Consider the following 24,390-nt stretch of genomic DNA (forward strand, 5'->3'; position numbering starts at 1 on the left):
GAGGGGCGGTGGAGCCTCCAGTCTCCCAGAGACACTAATAGAGGAAATGCACTTGGGAGAGAGCGCCCCACACCCCACGGGCCAGCTCAGTAAAGGGCTGGAGTGCCGCCCGGTGGGGCCTCGGGAGCAGCTCAGGCAGCGGCTCCTTGCGGAGGGTGCTGCACCCTGTTGCCTTCAGGAGCCGTGGCCCCGGGACCGTGATTCCAGCAGCTCAGGCCCTGGATCTCAGGGCTCTAAGGGACACAACCCAGGATCCTGTGCTCCCCCCGGGACAGGGGGAAGTGGGGAGGGCACAGGACAACGAGGACTCTCCTAGCCCCCAAGCTGTGCAGATTAGCACCCCTGCCCTGGAGCATCCAGGCCCCTGCAGACTGGGAGCTGCGGGAGTTACTGCAGGAGCTGACTTTAGGGCTGGAGAGCTGGCCGCCGCCAGTGTGGTTGTTCCTCCTTGTATTACCCTGTGCCTGGGAGAGGCAGGGCCGCCAGGGAACAGAGGCCTTACAGGATAAACAGCTCCCACTGAGCCCGGCACCTGGCAGAGGAGGGGGGCAGCTACCCCAGGTGCACACATCTGAGAATCAGCACAGCAGCCCCCTCCCCCAGAAGATCAGCTGGAAGGACAGGGGAAAACAAGTTTTTTTCTGAGCAGCGCTAGAAAGCTCCAGGGGAAGTCGAGGGATTTACAGTATATAGAACCAAAGGATATCCCCCACCCCCCTTTTTTTTTTCTTTCTTCCTTTTCCAGGTACAACTTGTTTTTATATCACACTGTAAATTTCTATTTTTTTTCTCTTTTCCCACCTTAACTACAATATTTTACCACCTCTTCATTTGTAGGATTCTTCCCTTCTGACTTTCATATTTCTACAATTACAGGTCCTAGATATATTTTCCACTTCTAGATTCCCTTCAACATACTCAACTCATTTTTGGGAGATATACAAGATATTTGTTTTGTTTTCTTTTGTGTTTTTTACTCTGCCTCATTTTGTTCTACAATGATGGAAGTTAATACCTTCTAAAGCATGATCAGCATGCATCCAGAAGCAAGTGGTATACTATGCTGGTTCATTCTGTGAGATTCCTCATTCCCATTCTGCCCCCCTCTTTTATCTCATTTACGTTTTGGTGGTCAGTGTTGGGGCTTTCTACAACTATTGCTGGTTTATATAAATTTGGGACTGAGCATCTTCTAATATACAGAACTTAATATACTCAGAAACAAGAGGATCACCCTATAGAACCCCTCAGGTAGACTACATTCTCCCTCCACTACAACTTCTTCACCACCACCATCTCCCAGTCCTCTCTTTTTTTTTCTTCTTTCTTTTGTTTTTTTCTTTTTCTTCTTTTTCCTCTTTTCTTCTTTAGGATCTCTGGCCTTGTGTTTTTTACTACTTTGTTTTAAAATTTGTTTTTCACTTTAGTGATCCTTTTATTTTGTTTGGATTTTGTTTTCAATTTTTGGTCTCTGACCTCGTCAGAATCATCTAGCATGAACTTTACTTAGGTCATGGTTGATATTCTTGACTCAGCCTGCTCATACAACCACTCTGGACTGAGCAAAATGACTGGAAAGATGAACTCACTACAAAAGAAAGAATCAGAAACTGTACTCTCTGCCACAGAGTTACAGAATTTAAATTACAATTCAATGTCAGAAAGCCAATTCAGAGGCAAAATTGTAAAACTACTGGTGGCTCTGGAAAAAAATCATAGAGGATTCAAGATACTTCATGACTGCAGAATTTAGATCTAATAAGGCCAAAATTACAAATCAATTAAATGAGATGCAATCCAAACTGGAGGTCCTAATGACAAGGGGTAAAAGTAGAAGAAAGAGTGAGTGACACAGAAGACAAGTTGATGGCAAGGAAGGAAGCTGAGGAAAAAAGAGAAAAACAATAAAAAGACCACGAGCAAAGGTTAAGGGAAATAAATGATAGCCTCCAACATATAATTGCAGTGCCAGAGGATGCCAAAAGGGACAGAGGACCAGAAAGCATATTTGAACAAATCATAGCAGAGAACTTCCCTAATTTGGGGAGGGAAACAGGCATTCAGATCCAGGAGATAGAGAGGTCCCACTTTAAAATCAATAAAAACCATTCAACACCTTGACATTTAATAGTGAAACTTGCAAATTCCAAAGATAAAGAGAAAATCCTTAAAGCAGCAAGAGACAAGAGATCCCTAACTTATATGGGGAGGAATATTAGATTAACAGCAGACCTCTCCAAAGAAACCTGGTAGGCCAGAAAGGGCTGGCAAGACATATGAAGGGTCCTAAATGAGAAGAGCCTGCAGCCAAGAATACTTTATCAAGCAAGGCACTCATTCAAAATAGAACAAGAGATAAAGAGCTTCCAAGATAGGCAGAAACTGAAAGAATATGTGACCATCTTCAAACCAGCTCTGCAAGAAATATTAAGTGGGACTCTGTAAAAGAAAGAGGACACCCAGAGAAATGAGTCACAAAAACATGGACTGAATAATTATTATGAAGACACTAAATTCATATCTTTCAATAGTAACTCTGAACGTGAATGGGCTATATGATCCCATCAAAAGATGCAGGGTTTTGTACTACATAAAAAAGCAAAACCCATCTATTTCCTGTTTACAAGAGACTCATATTAGATATAAGGACACCTACAGCCTGAAAATGAAAGGTTGAAGAACCATTTACCATTCCAATGGTCCACAAAAGAAAGCAGGGGTAGCAATCCTCATATCAGATAAATTAAAGTTTATCCCAAAGACTGTAGTAAGAGATGAAGAGGGACACTATAGCATACTTAAAGGATCTATCCAACAAGAGGACCTAACAATCATGAATATTTATGCCCCTAATGTGGGAGCTACCAAGTATATCAATCAATAACCAAAGTAAAGACATACTTAGGTAATAATACACTAATACTGGGAGACTTCAACAAGGCACGTTCTGCAAATGACAGATTTTCTAAGAACAACATCTCCAAAGAAACAATAGCATTAAATGATACACTGGACCAGATGGATTTCACAGATGTTTACAGAACTTTCCATCCGAACTCAACTGAATACACATTCTTCTCAAGTGCACATGGAACTTTCTCCAGAATAGACCACATACTGGGTCACAAATCAGATCTCAACTGATACCAAAAGATTGGAATTGTCCCCTGCATATTTTCAGACTGCAATGCTTTGAAACTTGAATTCAATCAAAAGAAGAAATTTGGAAGAAACTCAAACATGTGGAGGTTCAAGAGCATCCTGCTAAAAGATGAAAGGGTCAACCAGGAAATTAGAGAAGAATTAAAAAGATTCAAGGAAACTAATGAAAATGAAGATACAACCATTCAAAATCTTTGGGATACAGCAAAAGCAGTCCTAAGAGGGAAATACATCACAATACAAGCATCGCTCAAAAAACTGGAAAAAAACAAATACACAAGATAATCTCGCACCTAAAGGAACTGGAGAAAGAACAGCAAATAAAACCTAAAACCAAGCAGAAGAAGAGAGTTAATAAAGATGTGAACAGAATTCAATGACATAGAGACCAGAAGAACTGTAGAACAGATCCACAAGTCGGGAGTTTAATAAACCAGGAGATAGATAAACCATTAGCCAGCCTTATAAAAAACAAAAGAGAAAATCAAACTAATAAAATCACGAATGAAAAAGGAGAAGCCACAACCAATACCAAGGAAATACAAATGATTTTAAAAATGTATTATGAGCAGCCAATAAATTAGGCAATCTAGAAGAAATGGATGCATTTCTGGAAAACCACAAAATACCAAAACTGGAACAAGAAGAAATAGAAAACCTGAACAGCCAATAACCAGGGAAGAAATTGAAGCAGTCATCAAAAACGCCCCAAGACACAAAAGTCCAGGGCCAGATGGCTTCCCAGGGTAGTTCTATCAAATGTTTAAAGAAGAAACAATACCTATTCTACTAAAGCTGTTCTGAAAGATAGAAAGGGATGGAATACTTCCAAACTGGTTTTATGAGGCCAGCATCACCTTAATTCCAAAACCAGACAAAGACCCCACCAAAAAGGAGAATGATAGACCAATATCCCTGATGAACACAGATGCAAAAACTCTCAACAAGATACGAGCCAATATGATCCAACAGTACATTAAGAGGATTATTCACCATGACCAAGTGAGATTTATCCCCGGGATGCAAGGCTGGTTCAACATTCACAAAGCAATCAATATGATAGATCATATCAATAAGAGAAAAAACAAGAATCATATGATCATCTCAATAGATGCAGAGAAAGCATTTGCCAAAATAGAGCATCCATTCCTGATCAAAACTCTTCAAAGTGTAGGGATAGAGAGGACATTCCTCAGCATCTTAAAAGCCATCTATAAAAAACTCACAGCAATTATCATTCTCAATGGGGAAACACTGGGAGCCTTTCCCCTAAGATCAGTAACATGACCTGGATGTCCACTCACCACTGCTATTCTACATTGTACAAGAAGTCCTAGCCTCAGCAATCAGGCAACAAAGTGAAATAAAAGTCATTCCAATTGGCAAAGAAGAAGTCAAACTCTCCCTCTTTGCCGATGACATGATACTGTCCATAGAGAACCCAAAAGCCTCCACCCTACGATTGCTAGAACTCATACAGCAATTCTGTGGTGTGGCAGGATACAAAATCAATGCCCAGAAATCAATGGCATTTCTATACACTAACAATGAGACTGAAGAAAGAGAAATTAAGAAGTCAATCCCATTTACAATGGCACCCAAAAGCATAAGATACCTAGGAATAAACCTAACCAAAGATGTAAAGGATCTATACCCTAAAAACTACAGAACACTTCTGAAAGAAATTGAGGAAGACACAAAGAGATGGAAAAATATTCCATGCTCATGGATTGGAAGAATTTATATTGTGAAAATGTCAATGCTACCCAGGGCAATTTAAACAGCCAATGTAATCCTCATCAAAATACTGTGGACTTTCTTCAGAGAGTTGGAACAGATCATCTTAAGATTTGTGTGGGATCAGAAAAGACCCCGAATATCCAGGAGAATATTGAAAAAGAAAACCGGAGCCGGGGGCATCACAATGCTGTATTTCCGGTTGTACTACAAAGCTGTGATCATCAAGACAATGTGGTACTGGCACAAAAGTAGACACCTAGATCAGTGGAACAGAATAGAGAACCCAGAAATGGGCCCTCAATTCTATGGTCAAGTAATCTTCGACAAAGCGGGAAGATTATTCACTGGAAAAAGAACAGTCTCTTCAATAAATGGTGCTGGGAAAATTGGACAGCCAAATGTAGAAGCATGAAGCTAGACCATTCTTTTACACCATACACAAAGATAAACTCAAAATGGATGAGAGATCTAAATGTGATACAAGAATCCATCAAAACCCTAGAGAATACAGGCAACACCAGTTTTGAACTTGGCCACAGCAACTTCTTGTAAGATACATCTATAAAGGCAAGAGCAACAAAGGCAAAAATGAATTATTGGGACTTAATCAAGGTAAAAAGCCTCTGCACGGCAAAAGAAACAGTCAACAAAACTAAAAGACAACCTACAGAATGGGAGAAGATATTTGCAAATGACATATTAGACAAAGAGCTAGTATCCAAGATCTATAAAGAACTTATTAAACTCAACAGCAAAGAAACAAAAAATCCAATCATGAAATGGGCAAAATATGTCAACTAAAATTTCACAGAGGAAGACATAGACATGGCCAACAAGCACATGAGAAAATCCTCTGCATCTCTTGCCATCAGGGAACTACAAATCAAAACCACAATGAGATACCACCTTACACCAGTGAGAATGGGGACAATTAACAAGACAGGAAGCAAAAAATTTTGAAGAAGATGTGGAGAAAGGAGAATGGAAACACTCTTGCACTGTTGGTGGGAATGTGAACTGGTATCAACAAGATACCACTCTGGAAAACTGTGTGGAGGTTCCTCAAAGAGTTAAAAATAGAACTGCCCTATCACTCAGCGATTGCATTGCTGGTGATTTACCCTGATGATACAGATGCAGTGAAAGACCAAGACACCTGCTCCCAAATGTTTATAGCAGCAATGTCCACAATAGCCAAGCTGTGGAATGAGCCTCGGTGTCCATCGAAAGATGAATGGATAAAGACGTGGTCTATGTATACAATGGAATATTACTCAGCCATTAGAAACAACAAAAACCCACCATTTGCTTCAACGTGGATGGAAGTGGAGGGTATTATGCTGAGTGAAGTAAGTCAATCAGAGAAAAACAAATATTATATGGTCTCATTCATTTGGGGAATATAAAAAATAGTGCAAGGGAATAAAGGGGAAAGGAGAGAAAATGAGTGGTAAATATCAGTGAGGGTGACAGAACATGAGAGACTCCCAACTCTGGGAAACGAACAAGGGGTAGTGGAAGGGGAGGTGGGCGGGGCTTGGGGTGACTGGGTGATGGGCACTGAGGGGGGCACTTGACAGGATGAACCCTGGGTGATTTGCTATATGTTGGCAAACTGAACTCCAGTAGAAAAAAATTTTTTTAATTTAAAAAACCAAAGTGAAACAAGATATAGTGTATCAATATAATAAAATATTTTTGGCAATAAAAATAAATTAAGTATTGATATATCCATGACACAGATGAACCTCAAAATTATTCTAAGTGAAGGAAACCAATCACAAAAGACCACATATTATATGCTTACATTTATGTGAAATCTCCAGAAAAGACAAATCTATATAAACAGAAAGTAGATTAGAGGTTGCCTGGGACCAGGGATGGGAGAACTGATCGCAAAGAAACATGACAGAATTTTGGAGGTTATGGAAATATTCTGTATGTCAAGTGTGGTAGTGGTTATACAAATGTACATATTTATCAAAGCTCATTGGCTGTACTTTTTAAATTGAATTTTATTGTCTATAAAGTATGCCCTCAGATTTTTTTAAAAGCCAGGCAGAGGCTATCTTTTGGTAAAGTCACATTACTGCTCATCCTTTTGTGTCCCCAGTTATTCTTTGGTCACTCCAAAGATCTAGGCACCATCCTAGATACAGAGGTCATCAAGAACACAGAAACACAAGTAGGTGGAAATGACTAAGCATTATTGGAAATATGATCTATGAACAAGATGAGAGAAGGAGACATGGCTTTGCTGATATCTGGGGCTCAAGACAGAAGGGGTTTGCAAAGTAGGTATTTGAAGTGCATTATAAGCTAAGGCCACACATACAATGACAGCATTTTCTCACCTGTAATGGATGTGAAGAAGGAAACTATTTGTGTGTCATCTATAAACTATTTCTCTGCCATAGCTCTACTTAGAATATCATCAGAGTTATCAGCCCTTCTAACAATAGTTCTCCTTTCACTTTTCTTCTTGCTTTAGAAAAATTTCAAGCAGCTCAAGAGACACACTCCTTGAAAGGCTTTTTATTTTTTATCCAACTAGACTTGTGTTAGTCCTGAGTCATTAAACTTTAGAGGGAAGAATACTTACTGAAAGTTTCACATTCATGCTTATTTGATCTTCCCAAGCTTAATATACAGTTGTGATCATTATTAGTTATTTTACAGGTGAGAAAATTGTGGTATGTTAGGTTAAAAAAAACTTGCCCAAGTTTTCATGACTAACATGTGGATCTAATATTCTGAATTATAACTACAACCCAGGCCTGGGCTCTTAATCCCTTGCCAATCCCTTCTATCTCAGACTATTAAAATGATAGCTATCTCTGATTACATGGTTATTATGAGCCATGTACTGTGACAAGCAATTTGCATACATTAGTAATTCTACAACGCCCATGGTCTATGGTGGGCTTATTACTATCTTCCATTTCCCTACACAGTGCATATAATAGACATGCAGTCAATTTTTATTATATGAATGAATGGATATGGCACATCTTATGATAAAGAATATGAAGCTCAACAAAAAAAAAAAGGAAAGAAAATGAAGCTCAAAGAGATTAATTTGCCTTAGGTCACACAACTCTCAATTCTCAGAGCCCAGAGCTCTACCACTCTGTGTCTGTCCCAGTGCCAAAGGGGTGGAGAATGTCAGCCTGTGAAAACAGAGCACTCTAGCAGGAAGAGCACAGAATTAGGGTTACTACTGCTGCTTGGGATGCTAAAGAATCCCACCTCTTCTCACATTGTCTTTTCAAATCTTCCAGAAACTATCCCACTGTGACCTGATACTGCTTGGGACACAACATGTAAGAGGTAAGTAATTCTCCTATTTTCACTTGAGAGTAATTGAAAATATCTTAAACAACTCTTGTCTGGATGATTTTGCATTTGTTTTCTTTCCAAATTTGCTAAATAATCGTCTTGACCTAGGGCCTGAGCTAATCTGAAACTCTTCTAAGAAACTAAACAACCCATTCCTCTAGGCAAAGTACATTCAAAAGGGTCTCTGAGGTTTCTCACTGCTCTAAGGTCATTGAAGTGTAGGACTGACGTATTGCCTTCCTGAGCATTAGTCCCACTGACATAAGTCTTTGTCTATATTTCTACCTGGTTAACTCAGGCATCTATAATATTAAAACATACTGAGATACATTGGAGCAGGGATGGGTATTTTGCTCACATCAGAGAAAAGTAATAGAAGAGACATATAGGGAGTGGGGAACAGTAAGACCACCTTGGCTAATATCTAGTTTTAACTATGGCTGTCATGGACAGATACTATAATTCTGGCAAAGAATTACTGAGCACTTCTATGTTTAAGGAAATATGCTAGGACTTGGGGACACAGAAATGAAATTGGTTGATTCCTCTCCTGTTTAACTCAGTCTAGTAGGGAAAACTGGCATATAATAATTAATTATAAGTGATATGAGCATTGCAAAGGAAAAACACTAATGCAGGTTATATGCTAAGGGAGTTAGCATAAGCTTAAGACACTTGTTCCACACCAAGAGACTTGGGTAGAATCACCTTCTCCAGAATCCCATGATACTGGAGCTGGTAAGAATGATATTTGATACTCAACCTTCCAGTGTTTGTAGAAAATATGAACTCAGTGGCTTCTACCTCTGATGTCTGCTGGATGCAAGGAACTTTACACATAGTGTCTCAACTCATCATAGCTACTTTGCAATATAGATTTTATAAAAGTGAAAACTGGGGCTCAAAGTGATAACATGCCCAAGGTCTCACAGCTTTGGCTTTGAATTCAGATTGGGATTTTAATGTAAATTGTGTCTAACTCCAGAGTGCTTGATTTTTCTACTGCTTTGGACTATTTCCAGGATATACTGTTATGAGAAAGAGTTGAGGATTCTAGTCCAAGGTCTAATACTAAACAAGTGTGTGTCTTTCTTGACCTGTTGGAGAGAATGTTGAATACACCCTTGCCTATTTCATAGTTTATCAAGATGATGATGAGACAGGAGGAGAACACATAGATCACATAAAATGTTCTGCATATGTGTGGGATGTTACCAATTATTGAATTATATTAAAAGGTTGCTTCTGCACTATACTCTACAATCCCTATATTGCTCATTTACTCATAGTCAAGGCTGGGAGGGGAGAGAAAGGCTGACTAGAAAGGGTTTGGAATTGAAACTTAACAAAGAGAGTCATAAACATGACCAAAATCATTTTCCATTTCTTGAGCATCAAATTCTTCATCTGTAAAGTTGAAACTTTTCTCTAACCTGTGACTATTAGAAGGCTTCTTGTAATTGAAAAGCATGATATATACTAAGTTGCTTATATTAAGTTTTCTCCATCTTGAACAGGACCACAGGTTGCATGCATACCACAGGGACTTGAAAATGCAAGAAAAGTTCAAATCTAAGTGGGCTAAACTCTGTCAGCTCATCAGTTGTAAGTGGTATTCAGCACTAAGTGAATTGCACTTAATGAATTAAAGATGAAAGAGACATCAGGGAGCATGAATGCGGGAGAAGACCTTTCATTTCAAATTTAAAGGGCTAATTTTATGACTATTTGAGATCTGGAGATCAGAATTTTTTCCATTCTTACCCTAATAGTTTGTTCAAAACAGCATATACTGTTTGAAATGATGGGGGCATTGGGGATGGACAGAGAAGCCACGCTAAGCCCTCAAACTGACAAACAGTTTGGCTGTGAATCTGAGGATCAGATTCTAGATTGTATATAACTCTCAGTCAGTGTCATCACCCATATTTCAGCTGTGTCCTCAAGCAAGTTATAGAAGTTATAGAATCTATAGCTTTGAAAGGACTAGATCATCCTTATGATGCCTTCTTCTTATCTGATTCTTGGAATCCCCACTCTAACTCTTTGCCCAGTGTATTCCTAACTCTGCTTACATTCTTCCAATGATGTGGAACTCATAACTTACTTTATGAAAATGCTCATCTTATCTCCACCCCTACCCTCCCAAATTCATCTTCAGTTAGTTCTTTCCTTGCCCCTGAGAACAAGTATTCTACATGAGAGTCCCTCAGAGAAAGCTATACATGTATCACCCTTCCTCTTTGCCCCTTGATTTGACTTAATATCTCAGTGCTTTGGTTTTATGGCCTGGAAAATGGCAAAACTGTGGCCATGAAATAATGAATGAAATAATGAATATTAAAGTGGTTTTTAAGATATTTGAATCTTTATACACATAGTGAAGCTCAATGAGGATGGGAAACTAATCGTCCTTTTTTGTTGCTCTTGTAATATTTTCACATATTGATTAGATGGTGCTTAGGTGGGTATGGTAATAGCTCAACCCAGCTTTACTGAGATGGTCTCAATTTAAAATATTTTATCACATTGTTCTTGTAAAACGTGGCGAATTGCAAATTCAGTTTTGTATAACATCCCCTCAGCCTGCTTTCTTTTTTCTTAATATATATATATATATATATATGAATTTCAGTTTCAGAACTCCAATGGCAACTTCATTCCTGAATTATGTGACAGCTGTGAAATTTACTAATCCAAACCACCCTGAACACTTGTCCATTTTTTTAGATTTAGTTACAGTATAGCTAACATAAAATGTTATATTAGTTCCAGCTGTACCATATAGCAGTTCAACAGTTCTATATACATCACCCAGTACTCATCACAACAAGTGTGCTACTTAATCTCCATCACCTATTTCACCTCAGACTGCTTTCCTGAACCAAGAAGTGATACAGAAGTCTTTATCAGATCCCATAATTTGTTTTTGATTGAAAATAAAATCACTGAATATATGAAGCTTAAGGAAGAAGGGAAAACAGGAGAATGAAAAGCTAAGAACTGGTAATACCAATGCCTGCAGGTCCTTCTCAAGTCCAAGCCACGTCTACTGAGACTCTATGCCCCTAGTTGCTTACTCAGCTTCCTCCTGTTTTGACAAGATTTTCATGACTAGATTCCAGGTCTTCTTTTTCTTCTCATAATTTTAACATCAGACTACCAGTTGAGATTCTTTTGTTTATCTATCAACACAGATTTGTATAAAGCTTATGGGACCAGCCCTGTGCAAAATATTATGGGGATTCAAAGGAAAGAGGCTTCCTCCTAGAGAGCTCATACAATCACATGTCCTTCCATAGCTTAGGGAATGAGATATTAATAAGGGCTGAGTAGTCAGAGGAGGCTGCATTAAGGAGACTGAATGTGAGCTGGGCATAGGGAGAAGAAAGAAAGAGGCTTTCAGATGAGGGGAGAGAGATTAGAAGCAGAGGTGGGCATGATTGCATGTCTGGAAGTGGAGGTAGGGGCTTGATTTCCTTATTATGGAAGATGCAAATCATTATACCTACTTCATGAGACTGCTATGAGGATTATGTGTTCTGGTAGAGATGTGGCAAATGTATGTTGAACACGTTGCATTTGTTCTTCCACAGTCTGTGGCAGACACTGACAGTTCTTCACTTCATTCTACTAGTGAGGCCAGCCACAAGTCCAGAATACTTTTAAATAAGGCTCCAGACAGCTAGTACCAGGGTATATAAAGTGGCATAAATTAGGCACTCAAGAAATCATAAGTGTTATTACCTCAAAGACCCATACAGTGTCTTTGAGGATAAAAGCAACTTGTCTCTTCCATTCTTAGCAAATACAGATACAAACCTCTTCATTTCCAGTGTGTCAGAGGCCCACCATGTCCTCAACACTTGTAGGATTGAAATGAGACTTAGACTCAATCCTGCTACAGAGCTTGTCTGCCATGTGTTGTAACATCTTCTGTGAGTTGTAAGTACGAGCACACTTGACCTTCCGGAGTTTGCAAACCTCCAGGACACAGCTACTTCCACTGAAATCATGATTTGGTGAAATATAGACCCATATAATGTTGGTACCCCTCAAGGGCTGAACCAAGTAGGCAAATATAGTAAAGAGGCAAAATGGAATCTGTTTTGGGGTTTTTTTCTTGGACTCTGTGTAATGCTCTTTTATATGCTGATAATATTTTATTCACAATGCTCTGTTACTGTCTTAGGATGCCTGTCTGGTGGATAATCTTGCCCTCGGCCCAGCCTCCTTATTTTTGCCTTTGTATAAAAACTCACCCATTCTTTGTAGGTGTTCTCTGCTGGATTGAGAGAAAATAATGATGCAAATGGGTCATTATTGCTGGGATGATGTTACCAGCCAAGGTTCTAGGTGGTGACTGAGCAGGATCATTCAGCCATGTGACATGCCTGCCAGCAGAGACAATAAGCAAAAGGGAGAAGGCAGGAAAAGGAGGAGACAGGGAAATATGACCTTAGGAGGAATGTTAAATAGGTGCAAAGAGGAGGAAGGCTGGTATAGCAAGTGTGGCTCCTTAATGGAGTTATGCATAGTAGAAGGGACAACTGGAAAACTGCCAGGGAATACTTGTAGAGAGTTTTCATGACATGTTTAACTTCATAAGCAGCTTGGCCATGGGGCCAGCTGAGCCAGAAGAAAGGTTGAAGGTTAAAGGAAGGTATGAAGTCTGAGATATAACAGTGGCCAGGTTGACCCCAGCTGGGCTGTTGTTCTATCTCGAATATGAGGATATTTGGATGGCTTTTCACTCACAGGCAGAGCAGAGCAGTGCAAATCTCCCAACAGGAACCATAGAACCTAAGAGCAGGGTTAGCTTATTTGTGACCCTCTCTCTTGTCCCCAAGCCAGCTACTTTTCATTATTTGTGACCCTCTCTCTTGTCCCCAAGCCAGCTACTTTTCATATTTCTGAGGTAGGCCTGCACTAGCCCACTGTTTAGATATGACCATACAGCCTCAGGAAGAGCCTTGGAAGGAAGCAACCCACATATCACACACTTCAGGTGCCACTTTTGGAACCAAATAGTTTCTACTTTCAAAAATTGTAGATAGTGCTGAAGCAGAAAGGATCTTTTGAGCATATTCAACCAAGAGTTTCTCAAGCATTATCAGAGAAACTTGTGCATCAACATCATCTGCAGGGCTTGATTAAAATGCAGGTTATCTGGTCTTATCCCAGACCCACTGAATTATACTGTCTAGGGTTAAAGCCCAAGAATCTGCATGTTAAAATCCCAAGAGATATTTATGTACCCTGAAACTTGAGAATCTCTGACAAATGTCAGAGCTCTGTCTGGACAGTCACCCAATATTCCCAAGGTAAAATCTGAAGATCTCTTGCCACAGTCATTTGGAGTGCCTATAAAAAATATAGATTTCTGAGTCTCCTTCTAGCTCTCTTGAATCAGAATGTCTTATATGTGATAAAATTTGAGAAACCCAATCTCTTCATTGTACAGCTACAGAAACTGGCCTAGAGAGAGGAAGTGACTTTCCCAAGGTTGTCTGTCTAAATGATGGTAGAGCTAGCTAGGGTCATACCCAAATCTCTAGACAAATTTAAACAGTATACACTTATGCTCACCTCTTGAGTGCTATTTATGTCTCAGTTTAGTTCTCATGGCCAAAGCTACCTTTAGATTGTCTGGAGTTCAGGAGTAAAAATGCAAGTGCTCTGGGTAGTTGGAAGGCAATAGTTGAAAGCTTCTCCAAAGGATTGTGTAGAACACCTTGAAAATTAAGTAGTAAAAGGACAAACATCTCTCTTATAAGCAGCAAGGTACTTCAGGCTCTTCACCAAATGGAGTTTCAGAGGACTCCAGCATGGAGTAGTTTCATGCAGGGAAACAGTCAACCATGACCTGGAGTCAAACTGAACACAAATGCCCAAATGGCCTTTTTAGTGTTTACTAAACTTATTTTTGTCTTGCTGTTTTTGAAGTTGAAACACACGGCAGTCAACTAAAAACTTAAACGTATGCAGTTTTTTGTCAGGCCTGGCTCAAGCTCACTAGTCTGATTCCCCAAACCTGTGCGTTTGAGGTTTCAGCTCAGTCTCTGCTTTATCTCCCCAAGATTGAGGTCTGGAGCTCCTCCGGACTGGCATGCTTGACCCCAGGATCTACTGGAACAATCTGATAGAAGGCCATTGACCTCTAAAAGGAGAGCTATTTCCAAAATGATAAGACAAGATAGATTTTCTTTGAGAGATTAAACAATTGCCATCGACAACAGTGCCATTGTATGATTAGCATCTGGGCAAATGCTTATAATTTTGGCAAGTTTTTCACCAATGATACACAATTAGAAAAATTATATGCTCTGCCACCTTGAATACATAATTCTATTAAGAAACAGGAGATTACTACAGATGTTCTGGAATTGCTGAGGGTGGAGGGGAAAGGGCAGAAGGCAGGAACAGAGAAGGAAAAGTTAAAATCGCACTTTTCCAACCCAAAGAGGATTTTGGTAGAAAGATCCATACCCTTTATTTTCATTTTTAAAATCTAAAATCTCTGTAAAATGGAAGCTATTTTTCATTAATTTAGTACCAAATATGACCTAAACTGATATTAACTTAGTCTTTGTCTCTTTTTAATATGAATATCAGGCATTTTTCCTGCAGAAATGTTAATGGCTTAATTTGGGGATATTTTCCCAGATACCACTGGGAGTGTTATATAATAAACAGTACATACTCTGTGTTACCTTTCAAAATTTTTTAAAAATTAAATTCTAAAACATAGATAACAGGCCATGGACCTAGCAAAATGATAGCTAAATTTATGAAGCACCTGTCATCTGCATGAAGCTACCTAATCTCTTTTCATTTCATTTAGTCCTCACAATACTATGAGGAAAGTATTAAAATCACATCCATTTTGAAGTTTGGAAGCTGATTCTTGGAGAGATTAAGCAACTTTCCAAAGTCACACAACTTTTGGCCAAGCCAAGATTTGGACCCATGTCAGTCTGACTCTAGAATTTACATGCTAAACTCTTGCACTCCACTCTCTGTGAGGGAAGTACAGTTGTGAAGAACAGTGTGGGCTCTTTGTGGACTTTATGCAGAAGTAGAATGGGCTGCAACCTATTATTCTATGTCATTTGAAGGCCTCCTGCTTCCAAATATGTCCCCTCCCCATTCTTACTTCTCTGTGATGCTATAATATGACTTTATTCCTTGAGGTTCATCTGGGTGGCTTTTTAACAAGGACTAGAACCATCAGAAATCTTTGGGGCAGCTTGTTAAATGTACATATTCCTGGCATCCACCCCACCTATTGAATCAAAATTATTGGGAATTAGGACCAAGTTGTTTCTTATGCACATTAAATTTTGAGGAAATAGTGAATGACTTGAGAAAGGCTAATTACTAACCTTCATTAATTAATTAACATCTTACATTTCAATGACACCTAACTGGACTGGCAGGAATAGACTCATTGATGGGGCCCTGGAAAATGGAAAGGTAGACTAACCAGAATGGTGAGATATGGAAAGGAAGGAAGAAAGAATATGACAGTATCTCCCTATCTTGGCCATATATGACAAAGAGCCTCACCAATGGTATTGTTAGCTGCATTGGAACAATCTTGGGAGTATCTTTCTCTCTGTCACTCAGAGAACCATCTACTATCTCACTGATACCATAACCCTCTGAAGTGGACAAGATAGTCATCCTCATTAGATGAAAGAGGAAATTGAGACCCAAATTAGTTCTTTAATGTCATGCAACTAATTAATGCCAAGTTTCTGGCCTCCAATCTTATACAATTTCAGTCTTCCAGTAATCTCTTCCACACGTCCAGAGAGGAAGACCCATCAACTAAAACCTAGAGAAAAAAAATATTACATTCAATGATGCACATTTTTGCCCACTAGTGGCCAATGTAAATACAATTAAATGGTATGCTACACAAGGAAAGGGCAATTAGGGGAATTACACTGCAGAATAGTTCAACTTATATGCCATATATTTTAGGTTTGTTTTTAACTCTAACAGGTTGCTTTATTCTTATTATCAGTGCAGGGATGACTACTAAACATTCTGATCTTTATACTTTTAAGAATATTCTGTTCTTGTTTACTAAATTCCCAACTTCACCTCTACATCTTGCCTATGGCATCTTAAGCATCTTCATGACAACCAAATGTGACCTTAGATAAAGACTAGGAATCTAGAAAAATATGGATTAACTACCCCTACAGCCATCAGATCACTATAGCAATGCATGCTGGGATTGGAGCATTGAGGTTCAAGTCCAACCAGTCATTATTTCAAGTAGGTCAACATGCTCTCTAGAGCAGCTTTTCTCAAATTTCAGTGCATATTTGAATCACCTGGCAAATCTGTTTAAGTGGAATACTAATTCAGGAAGTCTGGGGTGGGACCTGAGAGTCTGCATTTCTAACAGTCTCCCTGGTAATGCTGATGGTGCTGGCTCCCAGATTATATTTTAAGTAGTAAGGGGGCATGAACCATCATCATGCTCAAGTAACATGTACAAATGAGCACATCTGTGGTCCTGAAGGAAGTGCTGTTTTCAACAGCAGTACTGATGAGTGTGCCAGCTCTGATATTAAGTAGTTGTGTGACCTTGGGCAAACATCTTTACCTTCCTGGGTCTCTGTTTTCTCATTCATGAAATTATGAATTTGGCCTGGATAATCTCTAAGATCACTTTGGGTTATAAATTTCTTTGATTTTTGATAAAAAAAAGAGGTACTTTAGAATCAAAGTCTTAGTTTGAGGGCAAATTTCCCCTATATTACAAGGAAAGGGAGTGGAGAGAAAAATCTATTGTGACTTTTGTATTTGCCTTCTTAATTCCAAATCCTCTATGTGTCCTAAGGTAATTTATCACTTCTGAATGTGCAGAACATTGGCATTCTCCATGAGAAGAGGCAACAGTGAATAGTGGACAACAATTTTGCATCACTCGAATTCAGCTCTCAGCATCCCTTTGCAACTGTTTTATAGGTAGCAGTTTTGGCTACTTACTCATGACACTATCTCTCTGATGATAGAGGAAACCCTACTGTCCACACATTGGTTTCCAGTACTGGCACTTAATTTTACCTAGTCTCGCTTGATTCCAGAAAACCCAATGGAGAAGTACACAGAATCACCATCTACCTTGCAAGTAGAGCATTCCTCCCTTCAAGTAGAGAATCTGATTCTGCCACCACAAATACAACATCTGACTGAAGAGAACCCTGATCTGAGGGGCCAAGTCATGCCAACCCTGACCACCCCAATGATGTCTGTAACGTGTTTACTTGAACATCTTTCTCAGTTCCACAGTGACCCTGCCAGTATCTCAGGATTTCCTGCACGGTTGACAACTCTCAAGTTCCCCAATCCTGCAGATGATGTCCAAATCAAGTTCTTTCTTGACTACCTTTCTCAGCAGATGGAAGGTTGTGGAGTCATATCCAGGCCTGACCAGAACACTCTGCTAAAACAGTATGAGAAGTTTGTTCTTGAATTCCAGCAATCATTCGGTGAGCCTATAAAACAGGAAATAGACCCTCTGAACAAAGAGGATAACTCCTCTTCTCAGCAGGATGCTTCTACTTTCCAGCTCCTTGCTCAAAATTTGATCTGTAATGAAGCCAATCAGAGTGATCACTTACAAGAAGGACTAGCTGATTCCATCCACAATGAAGTGAGTGGCACAGATATGATGAACAACCTTCCAGACCTGATCACTCAGTGTATTCAGTTGGACAAGAAACGTAATGACAGGCCAGAGCTTCTTCAGTCAGAAACCCAGTTCCCAATGTTGGCTTCCCTGATCCACCACCAAGCCTTTTCCAGCCCCACAAATCTGCCACCCAAGGAAGAACCTATACAGTTGCGTGGAAGCCAGCCACCTCTCACCCCAGCCAAACGAGCCCGCCAGCAAGAAGCTCAGTTGTGCCTCTACTGCAGCCAGGCTGGTCACTTTACAAGAGATTGCCTCGCCAAACGTTCTCGAGCCCCAGCAAGGATAAATAACTCAACTCGCCAGTAAGAGAGCAGGTCATTTTGCAAAGTTATATCCCTCTTACCTCCAGCCTTAAAGATTTATATTCTGTGCTAGCATTTAAAATACAGGTGGGGAACTATGATACAACTTAACTCATGTACTTCTGGGAATTTAAATAACTAGGTCTTGTTCATTTGCTGACCCATCACCAAACAAAACCCAACTCAACAATAATGAGAACAATTCACTGGCACTTCCTGCAGGTGGTACCAAATTCCCAAGAGGATTGAAAGTCTGTAGGCAAAACTCTGGCCAGTCTGAGCCAATGAAAACAACCCTGGAAGTGCCCTGGCAACCCCATTCCCTCCAATGGGTGAGATCTGGGTTGAGTTTGTTGGCCTAAGTCTTCTGTGCCTAAGATTAGGCCCAAGACTTTCACCCTCACCCTCATTGGTCTGCATTCTAGTTCCCTGTTCATTTAGGAATCCTTGGTTGAATTCCTAATTGCATTCCATATCCTACCAATATTTTTCTACTGGAGTCTGGAACCTGCTCCACCTATTGACTGGAGTCCAGCTTCAACACAAACCAACCTTCATGGAAATACAACTCTACTACCATTCCATACAGTTATGTATTTTGTTGCCATTTAAAAGACTTCTGCTTGCTCAAAAAACCTGGATTTCTTAGCTATTGACAAACCAGATGGCATGGCCATTTGAAGACTCTGATTGGCACTGTCGGTCCACTTCCTTGAGAACTAGCCTTTCAGGCATGTACATATTTTTAGCCAAGCCCTACTAATTCCATCTTACTCCCCACTTCCTCAACAACCTACTTTATGCTATAGCATGGCTAATGGCCAAGTCAAAATGGCCAGGTCTAGGATAATGACCTCTGATAAATATGAATGAAAGTTGGGGAAGGAGTCTCATCATAATTATGTCTACAGCCTGTCCTTGTTGCCTTACCTGGCAGGTAAGGGAATCTGGTTAAATAAATCTCTACTGAAGACTTAGGGTCAGGCCCTATAGTAGTTTCTGACTCTAGAGGCTTCAGTGTGGTCACCATTTGGGATCACTGCCATTGATGTTAAGTTGTATATCCTTGTGGACCACCTCTGGAGACCCTTATCTAGTTGAGAATTGTGAAAAGTAAATAATGGCAGACAACTGTCTGAACAATCCCTTCTAACAAGTCCTGGGACATGGACATCAACACCATAGTTACATAAATCTTAATTTGATTGAGGGGTTTGATTGCTTGTGTTGTGCTCTTGGCACACATCAGCTCTATGTATGGATTCTTAATGCTTCTGAATGAAAGTAGTGCCATGCTTGAGACACAAAACTCTCTATAATGTTAAGGATAACTAGTGACAATTGATGTTTGCTAGTAATAGTCAGTTCTCTGTTCCTTGCTTCTTGGTGTGGATGTATGTCCCCATAATTGATTTTAGATTAAAAGAAAGATCAGTAATTCCTTATTCCCTAGCAGCCATCAAGACTTCTCAGAACATGAAGTGTCATTGTACTTTGGCCTTGTTTCTGGGGAATTATGCTAACTTTGACAATATTTAAACCCACTTAGGCCCTTACCTCTTTCATCCAGTAGCACTAACAAATAAATCATTTTTCCCATCAGTGCCTCACTAACCGCTGTGCCAACCCTTATTTGCATTTACAAGGGGTCTCCTTTATCAATAGCTTGCTATACATTCCACTTTACTCCACATGTTCTCATAACAAGGAAACCTGGATGCACATATTCCAGTTGTGCCAATAAATTCTCACTGTGGTACTGGGATTGTATGAAAGCCTCTAACAAGTAGATCTATTTAAACTTTAAGTGTCTCTGGGATTACTTGGAGGTATCCTGATCTAGCACCCCCAATTCTGTAACAAAACAGTAACCCAGTAGCCTCCAGTCACTTTCCTTACTGACCCCAGTATGGTCTCAGAATGCTGATGGGAATCATTCAGTTGGATTCATCACCAATCTTTCTTATCTTAAGGACATAATTTATCATTATGTGCTCTCTCACAAAGATGCATTACCTTATTTCCTGTTTGGACCTTCCCTCTGCAGCAGCATCACCTTCTTCTCCAAGAAATCTTCAGATTTCACAGCCTCTCAGAACAGATAATTCATTTTGGGCTATAAATCCCCCCATTTCAAGAAACCCCTTGTTGATGAGTTCCCAGTCAAGGAATTCTTGTGCTCTATGTGATACAATTCAACAATCAGAATGAGCATAGAAATAGGATACTGGGATAATGCTTAACTGTCTACTAGCTAGCAACCATTTTGTTTACCTCTTCCAAATTTCATCATAAAAACACCATCCATTTCAATAGAATAAACTCATTATTTAGTATAAAGTTACACAGATGTTTTTCTAAGAACTTATACCAAGTTAACTTATCTGAGAGTGAAACTGATTAAAATCTACTGAGAACAGATGAGAGGTAACCTACTTGAAGATGTAGTCTGCAAAAGGCTTGAGGAGTCCCCAAGTCCAACCAAGATTGTAGTTTAAGGAAGGCAGATCTGCTATGTGATTGATGCCATCCAGCAAGATAAAATCTAATCATTTTATGATAAGTCTTAAGAAGGAATTTTTAGTGATAGAATGGTCTTCAGAGAATCTAGAAAAAGGGGCAATTAAAGAGTCATAGGGCATCAGTAATCTCTAAACTCAAAGAGGGGATGTTGATTATATATGATTTACCAGGTGCACATACAGTGGGATCCACATAAAGTGAGATGGCCATTAAGATTGCCACCTAACACCCTTGCTGTGACCCCATGTAGAAGTAATATGATTGTAATTATGTTCCCATATAAACTTTGTTATGGGGAGAGAACTCACTAACCAGCTGACATGGAGTATTCTAGCCTATTTTGCAGTTAATTCTCATTATAAGTAAATAAATAAATATAAATTTGCTTTTGGCTTATACATCAGTTTTTTTGTGGGTTTTAATAGCATCAGTCCTCCAGAATCTTTTTTTTTTTTTTTTTTTTTTTTTTTTTAGTCCTCCAGATTCTAGTCTACCACTGAGTGCACTGGAAAAAAAATAAAATTCTCACTATACAAAGTCATCACCACAGTGTGAACCATTGTGAATTCACTGAAGAACTGAAGATTGGCCTCCCTGGGAGCTTTACATCAACAGTCATCCTCCTTTTATTCTTTCTCATTTGTCTACAGCTGTAATAAAATTCCAAAATGTTTATGGTTTTTAATTCCTGCAGTTACCTCTGCTCACACCCAGAACCATAAGTAACTGCTTCTTATAATACTACACAGTTCACCCTAACAATTAGAATATATCGTCATGGGTAATAACATAACACATGACTATGAGCCCCTGACAAGCACATTTAAAGAGGGAGGAATGTATAATTGTCCTTTCACCACCTCTAATCTGTCCAGATGGCAGCACACAGGACCCATGCTGTCACTGCCTTTACCTCTATCCAGGATGGTAAAACAGATATTACCCTTTTCTTGACTTGGAAAGATCTTTTACATCCAGCATCATCTAGCCTATGACCACAATAGTCATCCCTGAAACAAAATAGAGCATATAGGGTATACTAGCTTCTTGGCAAATCTAATACCACATGCCCTTGAGAGAGCTCTGGGAACTTAAGTCATATTTGTAAAGCCTTCTACATTGGTGGGTATGTTTCATTGCCTCCCTATGAAGCTTCAGGTCTCACTTGGCCAAGAAAATGGAAAATCCTTCAAGGGAATATAGTGTCATGGATCTTCAATATCATCTTCATGCAAGATTCACTACCCACATTTAAGAAAAGAAGTCCCAGAAGTAAGTTACACTATTTAGCAGAGTCAGTATAAAGATCTTGGTACACAGACCATGCTGTCCAGCCATTGTTTGCTGCTATAAGTTTGAGCATTTATGCACTAAATTGTCTGTATTACTTCCTGGTATTGGCTTTGGTTCTTGAGTTTACTTGAACCTGCTTCTTGCACACTAATTTCTAGTATATATCTAACATTGCACTGGTTCTCTTATTGGTCCAGTTCAGTGAAAAGCCTAGTTGTGACTGTATTCCACCAACCCCATTTGCTTTATAGTAACTCAGTGGAGAACCATGTAGAATTTCAGTTTTCCCTGTGAATGGAAGACTCATCCCTTTGGGCATAAAGTCTAGCTTTGTGTGCATCTAAAGAAAGGGAACTAGTGGGATCCCTGGGTGGCGCAGCGGTTTGGCGCCTGCCTTTGGCCCAGGGCGCGATCCTGGAGACCCGGGATCGAATCCCACGTCGGGCTCCTGGTGCATGGAGCCTGCTTCTTCCTCTGCCTGTGTCTCTGCCTCTCTCTCTCTCTCTCTGTGACTATCATAAATTAAAAAAAAAAAAAAAAAAAAAAAAAAGAAAGGGAACTAGTAGTTGGTGGATGCCTACTTTGTGCCAGGCCTTGTGCTGAGTAATTTAATTTGTTAATGATACTCATTTAAGTTCACATTACTAAAAAGTGGAATATCCATTTCGGCATTTAATGCTCAACATACCTTTATAAAGTTAGTGTGATAAATTTAATTTGAAGATAGAGCGCCCTCATACATTCACCCATATAAACCATTAATCTCTCCAGATGCCCTTTCCAAATCTTCTCCAGCTTTGCTCTGTATTTAGTGAAGGACAATCATTACAAATGCATGCAGAATTCCAGGTGTGGAGACAAAATAATTTTTTATAAATTTATTTTTTATTGGTGTTCAATTTGCCAACATATAGAATAACACCCAGTGCTCATCCCATCAAGTGCCCCCCTCAGTGCCCGTCACCCAGTCACCCCCACCCCCTGCCCACCTTCCCTTCCACCACCCCTAGTTTGTCTCCCAGAGTTAGGAGTCTCTCATGTTCTGTCTCCCTTTCTGATATTTCCCACTCATTTTTTCTCCTTTCCCCTTTATTCCCTTTCACTATTTTTTATATTTCCCAAATGAATGAGACCATATAATGTTGAGACAAAATAAATTTGAACAAAATAATTTTTAAAAACTTACTGATGGTTTTAAAAGGCATCCAGTAATTCTGGGGAATTTTTGGGTTTCATCAGTATCTTAAGAGAAGACTAATTGTGGACTCTTCTCTGAACGCTGTAATTCTCTTTCCTAAGTTGTAATTGATGACACAAATGCCACTACTCTAAAAATATAGTTGGAATGTTTTAATAAATATGTATCCTTAAAACAACACTACCGTGTTTCTTCCCTCTCACAAGATTTTCCTATAGTTTCTTCCTACTGACATTCATAATAATAATAATAATAATAATAATAATAATAGCTACAATTTACTGACTACTTACATACATACATGCCAGGCATTATACTCTGATTTATGTGCATTTTCTCTTTTAAATTTCACAATTACTCTCTTAGATATCTTTTATTATTATTTCTAGTATGCAAATGAGGAAATTGAGGTGTAGGGTAATTAAGGAAATTATCCATGGACACAGAGCTAGTGAGTAAGAGGCAAGACTCAAATCCAGATACATCTAAAAATAGAGCTCATATTCCCACATAGTACATTACTTATCCCTCTATAACAGGATTTGACAATCGACCGCCTGTGTGCCAAATCCAGCCTACTGCCTGTTCTAAAAATAAAGTTTTTATTGGCACCCAGCCAAACACATTTATTTACCTATTTTCCATGGATGTTTTCATGCTAGGATATGTATGGCCCATTAAACATATGGGCCTTGCTTGCCTTTTTTTAAAAAAAAAGTTTCCTGCTAACTATCTTGCCTTTTTTTTGTTTTGTTTTGTTTTGTTTTGTTTTTTGATTAACTTTTATTGGTGTTCAATTTACCAACATACAGAAAAACACCCAGTGCTCATCCCGTCAAGTGTCCACCTCAGTGCCCGTCACCCATTCCCCTCCAACATCCGCCCTCCTCCCCTTCCACCACCCCTAGTTCGTTTCCCCGAGTTAGGAGTCTTTATGTTCTGTCTCCCTTCCTGATATTTCCCAACATTTCTTTTCACAACATTTTGAAGTAGTAAATCAGGCCAGCCTTTGGGGCATCTCACTATTTATATTTCTCCTTTCAGATGTCCTATTTATTCTTATTTTTTGTTTCTCATTTCTAAATTAACCCATATTCATGATAAAGCCATGGGAT

The 24,390-nt window shown here is 39.3% G+C and overlaps 1 protein-coding gene across 1 annotated transcript in view; it reads left to right on the top strand.

The window, feature by feature from the left end:
* RTL4 (retrotransposon Gag like 4) overlaps nucleotides 1–18,265 on the top strand; it is an 84,460-nt gene extending 66,195 nt beyond the window's left edge. Inside the window, exons 2-3 of the mRNA XM_041741449.1 lie at nucleotides 8,184–8,232; nucleotides 17,102–18,265. Of these exons, the coding sequence (XP_041597383.1) occupies nucleotides 17,357–18,265 (909 nt within the window). The 5' untranslated portion in view covers nucleotides 8,184–8,232; nucleotides 17,102–17,356. The remainder of the gene's footprint in view (nucleotides 1–8,183; nucleotides 8,233–17,101) is intronic.
* The last annotated feature ends 6,125 nt before the right edge of the window (nucleotides 18,266–24,390 follow it).

This window comes from Vulpes lagopus, chromosome X, assembly GCF_018345385.1.
Source record: "Vulpes lagopus strain Blue_001 chromosome X, ASM1834538v1, whole genome shotgun sequence".
Taxonomy (NCBI): Eukaryota; Metazoa; Chordata; class Mammalia; order Carnivora; family Canidae; genus Vulpes; species Vulpes lagopus.